This window comes from Pangasianodon hypophthalmus, chromosome 15 (assembly GCF_027358585.1).
Source record: "Pangasianodon hypophthalmus isolate fPanHyp1 chromosome 15, fPanHyp1.pri, whole genome shotgun sequence".
NCBI lineage: Eukaryota > Metazoa > Chordata > Actinopteri > Siluriformes > Pangasiidae > Pangasianodon > Pangasianodon hypophthalmus.
The window spans coordinates 14,436,840-14,449,280 of NC_069724.1; the positions used below are offsets into that span (position 1 = coordinate 14,436,840).

Genomic DNA, 12,441 nt, shown 5'->3' on the forward strand with positions numbered 1-12,441 from the left:
TTCTGTGAAACCAAACATCGTAACACCCGCTCCAGATCTTGTTTGGCTCACTCGGACTGCCCGTTGCTCTGAGGATGGAAACCAGACGAAAGGCTAACACTCGCCCCCAGTAACCGACAAAACTCTCTCCAAAATTTGGAAACGAACTGGGGACCCCTGTCAGAAACCACATCAGTCGGGAGGCCATGAATGCGAAAGACGTGATCAACGACAGTAACTGCCGTCTCCCTGGCAGAAGGCAATTTGGGCAGGGGAATAAAATGGGCCGCCTTCGAGAACCGGTCCACCACGGTCAAAACCACCATGTTACCCTGGGACAGAGGGAGGGCAGAAACGAAATCTAACGTTATGTGGGACCAGGGTCTAGAAGGGACAGACAGCGGTTGAAGGAGACCCTCTGGGGGCCGATTGGAAGTCTTACAACTGGCACAGACCGAGCAAGCCAAAACAAACTCCCGAATGTAACGAGCCATCAATGGCCACCAGAACCGTTGTTTGACCAAAAAGGCAGTACGACTAATCCCCGGATGACAAGCAACCTTAGAGCAGTGGCACCAGCGGATGACGTCAGACCTTAACCTGTCCGGCACAAATAACCGACCCGGTGGGCACCCGGACGGAGGCGTTACCCCTTGTAAGGCCATGCAGACCTTAGACTTAATCTCCCAAGTGATGGTGGAGACCACAAGTCTCTCGGGTAAAATAAGCTCGGGAGTAGTCTGCTGATCGGAACCATCAAAAACGCGGGACAAGGCGTCGGGCTTGATGTTCTTAGAGCCCGGACGATATGAGATGGAAAAAATGAAACGACCGAAAAAAAGAGCCCACCGAGCCTGCCTGGAGTTAAGACGTTTGGCTGATCTGATATATTCAAGGTTCTTATGATCAGTCCAGACGATAAAAGGCACCCCCGAGCCTTCCAACCAATGACGCCACTCCTCTAAGGCCAACTTCATCGCCAACAGCTCTCTATTACCAATGTCATAATTCTGTTCGGCGAGAGACAGGCGATGAAAAAAAAAGGCGCACGGATGCATCTTGCCGTCCGCGGAGGAGCGCTGGGACAGAACCGCGCCCACCCCCACCTCCTAAGCGTCGACCTCCACCACAAGCTGACGCGACGGATCAGGGGCAATAAGAATAGGGGCCAAAACGAAGCGGCTCTTGAGGTTGGTAAAAGCAGCGTGGGCTGTGCTCGACCAGCTAAACGCCGTCTTGGTGGAGGTCAAGGCGGTCAGAGGGGCAGCGAGTTGGCTGAAGTTGCGAATGAAACGCCGGTAAAAATTGGCGAACCCCAGAAACATCTGCAGGGCCTTGCGAGAGCCAGGGGCTGGCCAATCCACCACAGCCTTGATCTTATCGGGATCCATGCGCACCCCCCCAGACGAAACGATGAACCCCAGGAACGGAACGGACTGTGCATGAAAAACGCATTTCTCCGCCTTGACAAAAAGCCCATTCTCGAGCAGCCAAAGGAGCACTCGCCTGACGTGCTGAGAGATATGGTTGATCAGTTCATATATGTCTACCGTCGGGCGGTGGCTACCGTCGGGCAGTGGCATAAAATTACCTTCCGCTCCAGAGTCCAAAAGGGCTTGACCGGGGTGAAGTGTGCTTCCCTGCTGCAGCCGTACCGGAAGGAGCGTTGTAGAAGAGGCTTTACCCGCCGCTGTTCCACCCGACAGTAACCTCTGATCTACTGTCGGGCGGTGGCTTTTACCGGACAGCCGAGGCAATGTGTCCCGCCCCTCCGCAATAGAGGCACAATCCTTTTGTCCGATGGCGATCCCTCTCCTCCCGGGACAGTCGGGCTCTGCCCACCTGCATGGGCTCCGGATCGTGCGCAGAGCTGACCGCATCGCTGGAGAGGGAAACCGGGAGATCCACGGCAACCGGAACTGCGCGTCGTAGCCCCCGCTGTTCCTGCTGCTGTAGGCGTGCGTCCACCTTAATGGCCAGGGCGATAAGCCCGTCCAGGGACGTTGGGAGCTCTAGCATGAATATCTCCCTCTGGATGCGGTCTGCCAGCCCATGCAGGAACATATCCCACTGCGCCTCCTCGTTCCAATTACACTCCGCCGCCAGGGTGCGGAACTCAACAGAGTAATCCGAAACCGGAAGATCGCCCTGACTTAAGTCGGCCAGCTTCCGAGCTGCCTTGCGTCCCGTCACGGCCCGATCAAAAACCCTCCTCATCTCCTCGGCGAGTGTCTGGAATGAGGCACAACACAGGTGTTGGTTTTCCCATACTGCTGTCCCCCACAACGCCGCCTTCCCCGACAGTAACGTCAGCACCAGCGCCACCTTGGATCGCTCGGTGGAGAAGGTCTGGGGCTGGAGAGAAAAGAGTATGAGGCGGGAGGTGGTAGGCGTGGCTCGGGTTGAGTAGTAAGCGGCGATTGAGGGGTTAAATCTTGAGGAGCTGGCGCAGTGGGTGATGTCACCAGTCCGGTTCTCAGTAGTTGCACTTGGGCAGTGAGCTCGGACACCTGCGCCACCAAAGCCCGTACTGCGTGACCCGTGGCGACCATTTGTTCCTCTTGCCTGTCAAGACGCGTGGCCGTGTCCGAGAGAAAACTGTTGACGCCAGCGGCACTTGCTGAATCCATAATAATAGTCAGTTCGTTCTGTCACGGCGAAAAAAAGGAGGCGGATTCAATAGCGAGTAAACTGAGGCTTTTAATGAGGTTGCAAATACTGAACAGGCTGAACGGACAGTCCCAGGAAGCCAGCTGGAAACAGTAATCCTCCAGAGTTCAATGCACACAGCGCAACCGCGGAACTGAAAAAGCACAAACATGAAGACAACGAACTGACAAAAGACAGGACAAACGCTGAGGTATAAATAGAGCCGGTAATGAGTGGCAGCTGAAAGCAATGACTAATCAACCGTAGTACATGAAACGGCCAGAAGGGGCCGGTGAACCCATGAACCGTGACAGGGAGAAGCTCCATATCAATCATTTTACAATTTAGTGTGAATTCAATTTAATTTGTATGTACTTTTAATAATAGACATCAACACAAAGTAGCCTTTCAGAAGCAGCCTCTGAATATGGATTTAGAGTCCTAATGAGCAAGCCAGAGGAAAGAGTCAAAGGAAAGTCTACAATGACAAGAGGATGGAACAAGATTGGGAACCCATCCTTTTCTATGTGTTATTTAATTTTTTCTAAATCTAACCTGTGAAAGATTTCTTTATACTAGAATATCAGTATAAAATATCTTATCTTGAGAAACCTTATGCAGGTTAGAACCCACATTGAACAAGGTTTCTGGATTCTTTTGGATACTTCACTTGTGTCTAGAGGACAAATTTTCTTAGTGTCTCAGTATCCTCTTTCAGGTTTAGCTGAATATGTTGTTATCATACTGTATGCTAATGTACAATTTGTTGATTTGCTAGCTGGAGTGAGATCATGAGGGAACAATCCAGAAAGCTTACATAATACTTTTTTAATGATCACTGTTAGGAGGTAAGCTGGGTAACATTTTTGACCGTGTGACTCTAGCAGTGAACATTACACAAAGCTTGGTTAATACACTATATGGCATAAAGTATGTGGACACCTGACCATTGAACATCCCATTCCATATCCATGGGTATTAATATGGAGTTGGTCCCCCCTTTGCTGCTATAACAACCTGCAGGCCTACATATGGCTGTTATGATCAGATGACTATATACTTTGACCGTATATTGTATGTCTGCATGTTGTATGTTGTTAGTAGTGCCATTTATTGTGTTTTTCATTCCTGTGCTTCTAGGGTACAGCAGTGTTCTGGTACAATCTCTTCAGGAGTGGAGAGGGAGATTACCGAACAAGACATGCAGCCTGCCCAGTTTTAGTTGGTAGTAAATGGGGTGAGTAAGGGAGATACCAGTATTTTAATTAGGGGTTTAAGCCACAGGCATCCATACAATACAATTTTGATTCATAAGGCTATCATACAATGTTTGACGATACCACTGAATCTGAAACGATATGATACAATATGATACAATTTATGAATATGTGACCAACATTGTTCAGTGTCTGGGGTAGGCCTCTTATTTATTTGTGAGTGATGATGAAGTAGAGAAGGATTATTTTAAAAGTATCAGATTTTCAGTAAATTATTTACACATCAGTTAAAAATATTATTTATGTTTTACACATTAGGGTGTAAAGATCTTATTAACACACATGCTTTAGCAAACATAGTGTTTCTCTTCTAGCAGACTCTGTTTGTACAGTGTATGTAGTTCATTGTAGTTCTTTAATTTTTGAGATTCCTCCCTTCCATGTATTCCAGAGAAAAATGGGTGACCATTTTAATAACAATCAGTAATAATCAGTAATAATTCAATAACAATAATAATCAGGTAATTATCGATAACATGATTTTATGATTACAGCAAATTTGAAAACCCAGGCACATGCCATTGTTTATTCACAGTGTTTGTCATACCTCCCTTAGAAACATGGTCAGTGCTGTGAGTAATTTTGGCAAGAAAAGGGAACACAGCTTTAGGAAGAGCTGGTCTGTTCTCGTTGTCAGTCCACACATTAGTAACAAGGTCTTTGGTACAATGCCAGTCTCTCAGCTCCATTGGTGTAGCTTGTTGTTGAATGAAAGGTTGATCCTGTATAGAAGTGAAAGAAAAAAATCAGAGGTCAACTTGCTTCACTGTGGAATCTGCAAAGGCATTATCCAAAGAAATAAAATCATCATGTTTAGTGTGTGCCAGACACTTACAGACAGACACTCGCGATGGCAAGAGGACAGCTTCCAAAAGATTCATAATGATAGGTTTCCCAGAAGATGTAAGGAAACCACGATGTTAAAGAACGCCAGTATCATGTTATGTGCGAAAAGCATACTTGCTATCTGTGAAAACACTAATAGATTTCCCTTGTGCAAGAATGCATTCTCTGGTGAGAGCAAAATGCTCTGCTGCTTGGGCAGAAAAAGATTTTGGCAGATGATATGCTTCAGCAACCGAATCTGATGTGCAAATGGCATTCTCCATCAGAAAGTCGGAGAATGGAACCATCTACAAAGAACACACAATCAGCATTAGAACCAGGAACATCTGTAATGTCAGGACGAGGTTTAGAAACAATGTCAAGAACTGTGAGACAGTTGTGTGGTATTCCATCCTCAATGGTAGGTAAGAGAGTGGCTGGATTTACAGTGTTACAACAATGCAGAGTAACATTTTGTAAAGAAAAGAGAACATTGTGAAAAGTGAGAAGTTTGGAGTTTGATGAATACATGGTTCATGCATTAGTGATGATCTTATACACATCATGAGGTACATAGACATGTAAATCATGCATATCTACTAGATCAGTCAATCATAAAACAGCTTCAGTGAGGAACACAGTGAGGATGGCCCTGCATCACAGGGTCCAATTGTTTCGAGTAGTAGGCTATGGGACATTGTCTGTCCCCATGTTGTTGTGTGAGAACAGATAACATAAACCCATTCTTCTCATGAACATACAAACAAAAAGGCTTTGAATAGTCTGGACTGCCTAAACAAGAAGACAAAACAGCCATTTTCAGTTTTTCAAAAGCAAGATGAGCCTCTGCTGTCCATTCAACATGATCATACATTGAGAGTGTCTTAGAAAGTGGTTATGAAATTTCTGCATAATCTGGAATCCAGGTTCTGCAATAATTCTTCATCCCCCAAAAAAGGACATCACTTGTTCACTAGATTTTGGAGTGTGGCTGTGGGATTTGTGTTCATTCAGCTACAACAGCATTAGTGAGGTCAGGCACTGATGTTGGGTGAGGAGGTCTGGGGTACCAGTTGGTGTTCTATTTCATCCCAAAGGTGTTCAGTGGGGTTGAGGCTAGGGCTCTGTGTGGGACACTCGAGTTCTTCCACTCCAACCTTGGCAAACCATGTCTTCATGGAGCTCACTTTGTGCACAGGGGTATTGTCATGCTGGAGCAGGTTTGGACCTCTTAGTTCCAGGGAAGGGAAAATGTAATGCTACAGCATACAAAGACGTCCTAGACAATTGTGTACATTCAGGGTTTTTTTTGGACTTTTGTCCATATAGTGTACCTGCAGGGGGATGCAGGAAAGCCTCAAGGTTTTGCAAAAGATGGGTAGAGAACATGTTGGGCAAATCAGTAAACCCTTGTGGCATCATGTTCCACTGGTATCTCTTCCCTTTAAAACAAAAGGAGAACCAGTATCTGCTGTCTGGGTGTACTGGAATAGAGAAAAAAACATTAGCAAAATCAATCACAGAGAGTCAGGTGGAATTTCACTAAGAATGGTTGATGGGTTAGGAACAACAGGTGGAGAGGGATATACTACATCGTTTATAGTCGCAAATCTTGTACCAGCCTATATTTACCATTCTTCTTTTTTACCATGAAGAGTGGACTGGAAACAGGTGAATGAGCACAATAAGAAATGCCATTAAGATCCCATGCATGTGCATCGCCTTCGGTACTTATCTCTCCCTATTTAAGACCAAACACTTGCAAAACCTTAGTCCATTTGGTGATAGTTAACTTGACAATATCATCCAAAGCTTCAAAGTCTTTAATGCATTGTTAAACATTCACCTTAGGATCTGTGATGTCCGTGACCACTGAGTCCAGTTCAGTCATTTCAAGAGGTCGATAAACATAGACCACAAGATTCTGTCCTGGTCTAGTACGAGGGTTAGGAAATTCCACCAAAGGAAGCTGTTTCGGGTGACCATAGGGGCCATATATTCCTTACCTCCTCTGAATATCTTATGTTCAGAAGGCGTTGGCCCTGCTGCTTCAGGCATCTTTGTTTCTTCCATCTCTGAATGTTCTGCCTGTCCCTCTGCGACTGGTCTTTCCGTATGATGAGTAAACTCGCTCTCCTGCAGTGGAAGAGGTTGTGTGCTCACTTGAGACAAAGGAGGAGACAATGGAGGTGGTGGAGCATTGGGCTGCAGCCTAGGACACAAACTAGCACACACTTCAAGATCACTTTTTAACTGAGTTTTAATCATTGTTTTATGATAGGGAGGGGGTTTACCTTTGTCGTGCCAGCTTTCCTCTCATCTCTGCTAAGTCTTGCCTCTCTTTCCTGTTTTCCAAACTCTCCCCAATGTACTCCACTCCTAGAATTTTCTCCTGCATAATAGCTCTACATGTTTCTAATTAATTTATTAATTTAATTTAATTTAAAATACTCGGAGTGCCAGTTTTGGGAAATTTTCCTTTAGTTAACGTATATCACAATTTTAGCTGATCTTCATCTACCTTGTGCCCACTTCTTAACATTTCTCTATGGGCTCCTGCAGGTTTGGACTTCTTTGGAAGGGTTACTGTTCGAAACAGTGAACCTGCTGGGTCCCAGACCTCGATTTCTCTAATACATATTTTTTTCTGAGAATAGGAATTCTCAACAGTCCCCTGTTTCTACCTGGTCACCTATTGGGGAAATCATTAGAATCGCAGGGAGTGTGTCGTCACAGGGGAAATACACTAAGTATCCAATTTGAAAGTGGTGTGCACCAGAGCTATTAACCTCTCCTCCAGTAATCCTCCACTGAGCTATCAGGGCCCACCCAGGGATGCCAAGAAATGTCATACAAATCCACCTATAAGAATTTGAAGAGACAGAACTCAGGCAAAACATGTACTAGTAAGATTCTCAAGAACCGACAAGTCAAGAGCCCTTTTGCTGAAGCTTCGTTACTGTGGGTTTATAGGGTTTATTAGACATGACTTAATCACACGATTCTGATGCCTTTTGTACAAAAACAGGATATCATGTATGGAAAACCAGGATCTAAAAATACATAAGTTAAAATAGACAATAAGTCTGACTCACTTTGCCCTTAATGTCATATATCAAAAATGGAACAACAACAGGATGAAGTCTGGGTCATACTGTCCTAAATGTATCATCAACAGTGTTATAAGGAGAATCACAGGAACAAAATCATACATCTTGTCTTGAGTCAAACAATGCAGAAATTCACTGTTAGTACATTCTTAATGCGAATATATGTACAAATATTGCCTCACATAATCAAGTAATATATTACTGAGTAAATACTGATTCATTGTCATTATTGATTATAAGTAAATTTTATCACCCCAGGATTAAGTTCAATTGCCTTTTAAATTGATCTTAAATTGATTTGAATTGTCAGATTGTTACACCCCTAATTTTAAAACATAGGTGAATACCTGAAGAATGAAGATTTCCTAACTGTACTTACGGTTGCATAACTACTCATTTTTACTAGTTGACCAGTATTTTTGGCTTTAAGTTTTGGCACCCAATCTAATCAACTCTGCAAGTATTGACTCCCTATCTATCTATTAAACTCTACATATCTTTCTATCCAAATCACTGTCTTCATTTGTCATTACACAGTTAACACTCTTTCACTCCATCTACCTTTCTACCACCAGCACTCTTCTTTTTATTTATCTTTGTCTTTATCTTCATCTGTTCTTTCTTTCCATATTTCACTCTCTCCATATTTCCTTCTATCAATCTACCTGTATCACTCCCTCACTGTTTTTCTCTGAATAACACTCCTTCCATCCATCTACCTGTTTCACTCTATCTCTCCATCTATATTTCTATGACAAATACTTTCTCACTCCATCTCTGTCTACCAGTAACACTCACTCACTCTATCTACCTACCTATTTTACTCTATGTCTCCATCTGTCTCCCCTTCTATCTCTCCATCTTCTTTCTTTCTTTCTTTTCTTTCTTTTTCTTTCTTTCTTTCTTTGTCTTACTGTCTTTCTTCCAGTAACAGTCCCTATCCCTCTATCTGCCTGTATCACTCCATCCCTACATCTATTTTTGTCATCAATCTTTCTACCAGTAACTGACTGTCTGTCAAACGGACCAACCCATCAGCCTTGGACACCAAGACCATGGGGCTCTCTAATCACTGTGGGACTCCTTGATTACTCCCATGTCAAGCATAGCCTTGTTCATCCCGAACCCCATATTTTTTGTGTTTAGGTAACTAGTAGGGACAGCTGCATACAACCACACCTGAAGAAGTTCAATGTTCAAGCTCATGCTCCATGTGCGTGTGTGTGGGTGTTGCAGGCTCTGTCACTCTCCTTCTCTCTGGCTCACAGCAGTCCTCTGAAAGGCTGAACAAAGCACACATAAGTAAACTGGCCATTAACACACACTGGTGACAGTTACGGTTACCTGATGGTTCAGCTGATGCTTGACCGTGCCCCTGCTGCCACAACTTCATATTGAGAGTTAACAGCAACAGATTCTAAATGCAAATGCCACACTTGAAATCAACTCTACACCTTTTATACTGTGATAGACAGCTAAAATGTTAACTTTGTCAATGTCCAAATATTTATAGACCTGTATAACCCAGGTTTTATTTTGGAAATTTGACTGCCAGTTCTCTGCACAAGCATCCCAATGGTATTAAGCTTACATTTTCTCACTCCAGTAAGCATATTTAAAAATAAATTCCCATAAAGGTAATGTATTAGAAAGGGACATTAATAATTACGGAAATGATTGAAAGACCATCTAAACATGCATGAAAATGCTACATTATGTATTGTATAATATATTATAACTGACAGTTTTTTATTAGCATAAGGCAGGGATTCTCAAAATTTTTGTAGTAAGGGACCCCTTTAACTGTAAATTATGCTGAGCCTTCCCTGGGTCTCTGGGGCTCCTGTGGGGAGATGCTCTGGCAACATATTTTCTCTTAGCCAGCAAAATCTGCTCTAGAACAAAAATGTCTGGCCAGTAGGGGTGTAATGATACGTGATACACAATTCGATTCAATGTGATTCTCAGAATATTTTGAACAAAACTTGAAGAAAAATTATGACTAAAAAGAATTTTATTTTCTGACTTTTTTATTTCTGAATCATAATCAGTTCAAAACACTGTGCATTTTTGTCTGTATATAACTAAATAAATCAATTCTAAAAACAGAAGTTTAATATTGTAAACAAAATGTAATAATGATTCACCTTATTTTAAGATTAAATATAAAAATTTATAAATTCTCCCAAAAATGTGCTTGAATAAACAAAGTCTCTGACTTTGTGGGAACATGATAGATGGAAACATAATGATAGCCAGTGACTAAAGTGTCATTTTAGCTGGAAATAGAGCTCCAAAGTCAGCTCAAATACCTGTGACCTCTTTCTTGGGCAGTCTAGATCTCAGCTGCACAGGCCTGTTGTCAATTGAAAGGTACTGAAGAGATCATTTTTTAACTGTTATAATGTGGTTGTGTAACTGTATAACATATAATGCGTGTCAGTGTGATCCGGAACTATCAGGCCTAGCATGCTGTCTATAAATTTTAACTCACTGGGTTGCAAAGATTGGGACATCTAGTATTCAAACAGTCCAGTTAGATGCACAATTAATAGAATGCTGATTTCCACAATGACTACATTTACATGCACATCAAATTCTGTTTAAGGTCTATATTCAAGTTGCAGCCATATACCGAATACGATGTTTATATGTTCCTGTGAACTCTATACCGTTGGTTATGGAGTATGCTCAGGTATTAGTTTTATTACTACTTTTTTACACTAATTTAATTAACAGACACTAACAGTTCTCACTATCAAAAATGCCTGACAACACCGCCACGAAATGGAAAGGGTCGCATAAGCATCTGTTAAGCCAAGTACCCACAATTCTTTGCAGACTGAGCACGTGCATATATCTCCTTTCAGTGGACTTTGTGAATAAGGTATTTCCAGTTAAAACAGGCATATTCCAGGAGTGGGAATCAGAGTGTTGTCGTAATCTGAATCGGGCATTCAAATTCCGGTGTTTACATGACTCAATACTAATTAGAAAATTGCCAATTTCCATTTAATATCGGAATATTGATGTGCATGTAAACGTAGTCCACAATGCATATCATCAAATTTTTGCATCACAATGCATCGTTACACCCCTACCTTTCTGAAAACTGTGTACCACACTACAACAGCTACTTTTACATTTAGTTTAAACACACAGGTTACATTTAGTCACCCTTAGGTTTGTGTTTGAAATGAATGGAATACTCATAAGGTATAATTATTATATTCAGCGTGTTTGTAGCTGCACTTATCAGGCTGATGTTTCTTTTTTATTACGTTTTTTTGTTACTCTAATGATCATGACACAGCCTTGAACTATGTTTTGTCAACACTATTACTATTTGACAGTAACATTTCGTTCTGTTCTGTTCTGGTCAACAGTGTCTAACAAGTGGATCCATGAGAGAGGTCAGGAGTTCAGAAGACCTTGTGGCCTCACAGAAGTGGACTGAGTCTGCCTGTTGAGAGTTAAACACTTCTTAAATACATATACACTCAGCTTCTCCTGCCGTGTCCGAACTGTGATTGATCACAAACACAACACAAATTAGCATCTTACACCCTGATGTTAGATGCACTTTGTTAGAAGTCAGTCAGCTGTGGTAGTCATGTTGTACACTGAAGACATTTCTGTGATGGTGATCAGGAATCAGTAGCCACAACTACCAAGCTAGGAGTCAGGGCTATATCAAGTGCATCAACTTAAGGGATTGTTTTTTGTCTTTCTGTTCAGATTACTACTTTTTGGCTTTTTTTTTTCCTTCTTCAGCAATGCATGTGACCTTGCTACAAGAAGTTCTGTAGTTTCATTTTTTGAGTTTCCTGTTTGTCCTTTTGGGGAAATGTACTGAGTAGAATTGACACCATTGTGCCAAAATGCAAAATAGGGTCTTTAGAGAAGAGGCATTACTTAAAAAATGTATTTAATCTGAAAAAGGCTTATACGCTCTATGAGAACTTCCCTGAATATTCTTACTACTTTTCTGATGGACAAAGTTTGTTGTTTGAAAGGTTTTGTCCTTTTGTCCTGTGCCTGTCATGATTTGTAAAATGCTAATATCCACACCTACTGTTATGATGATATGTGCATAATTATTAAAATATATACATTTTAAAATATGATTGCCTGTTTTAAGAGACTGATATTTCAACCTCTTTTTCACTATAAGCAAGTTTATATACAATGCCTTGCATAAGTATTCAACTGTTGAACTTGAATGTAATGAATCAACGTAAAATAACAAAAAATATTGAAGTACAAATATCAATATCGTTTGCAAAAAAAAATTTAAAAGTTTTTGTAATTCACATAAGGATTTACCCCATTTGCTGTGAAACCCCTAAATTAGTTCTGCTACAACTAATATCTGTCAGAACTCACATAATTACTTGAATGGAGTGCACTTGTGTGCAGTTAAAGTGTTAAGAGTACTGTGAGGTTCTTGCCTGCACTGGCATTTAAACTATACTGTTTCTTTCTTTTTTATTAATAATTTTGCATTATCGTTTTTATGTGCTGTATTTTTTCACTTTCCTTTCTTCTGTATTTTCATTTTTTCGAAGAATGCTTTTGTTTTTTTGTTTTTTTTCAAGACA

The 12,441-nt window shown here is 41.7% G+C and overlaps 1 protein-coding gene across 7 annotated transcripts in view; it reads left to right on the plus strand.

Annotated features, from left to right (window-relative positions):
* Positions 1–11,964, plus strand: part of LOC113543370 (prolyl 4-hydroxylase subunit alpha-2) — a 97,537-nt gene extending 85,573 nt beyond the window's left edge. For all 7 annotated transcript variants that reach the window (XM_034311025.2, XM_026941496.3, XM_026941500.3 and 4 more), the window contains 2 exons: positions 3,769–3,865; positions 11,227–11,964. In XM_034311025.2, the coding sequence (XP_034166916.1) occupies positions 3,769–3,865; positions 11,227–11,297 (168 nt within the window). In that variant the 3' untranslated portion in view covers positions 11,298–11,964. The remainder of the gene's footprint in view (positions 1–3,768; positions 3,866–11,226) is intronic.
* The last annotated feature ends 477 nt before the right edge of the window (positions 11,965–12,441 follow it).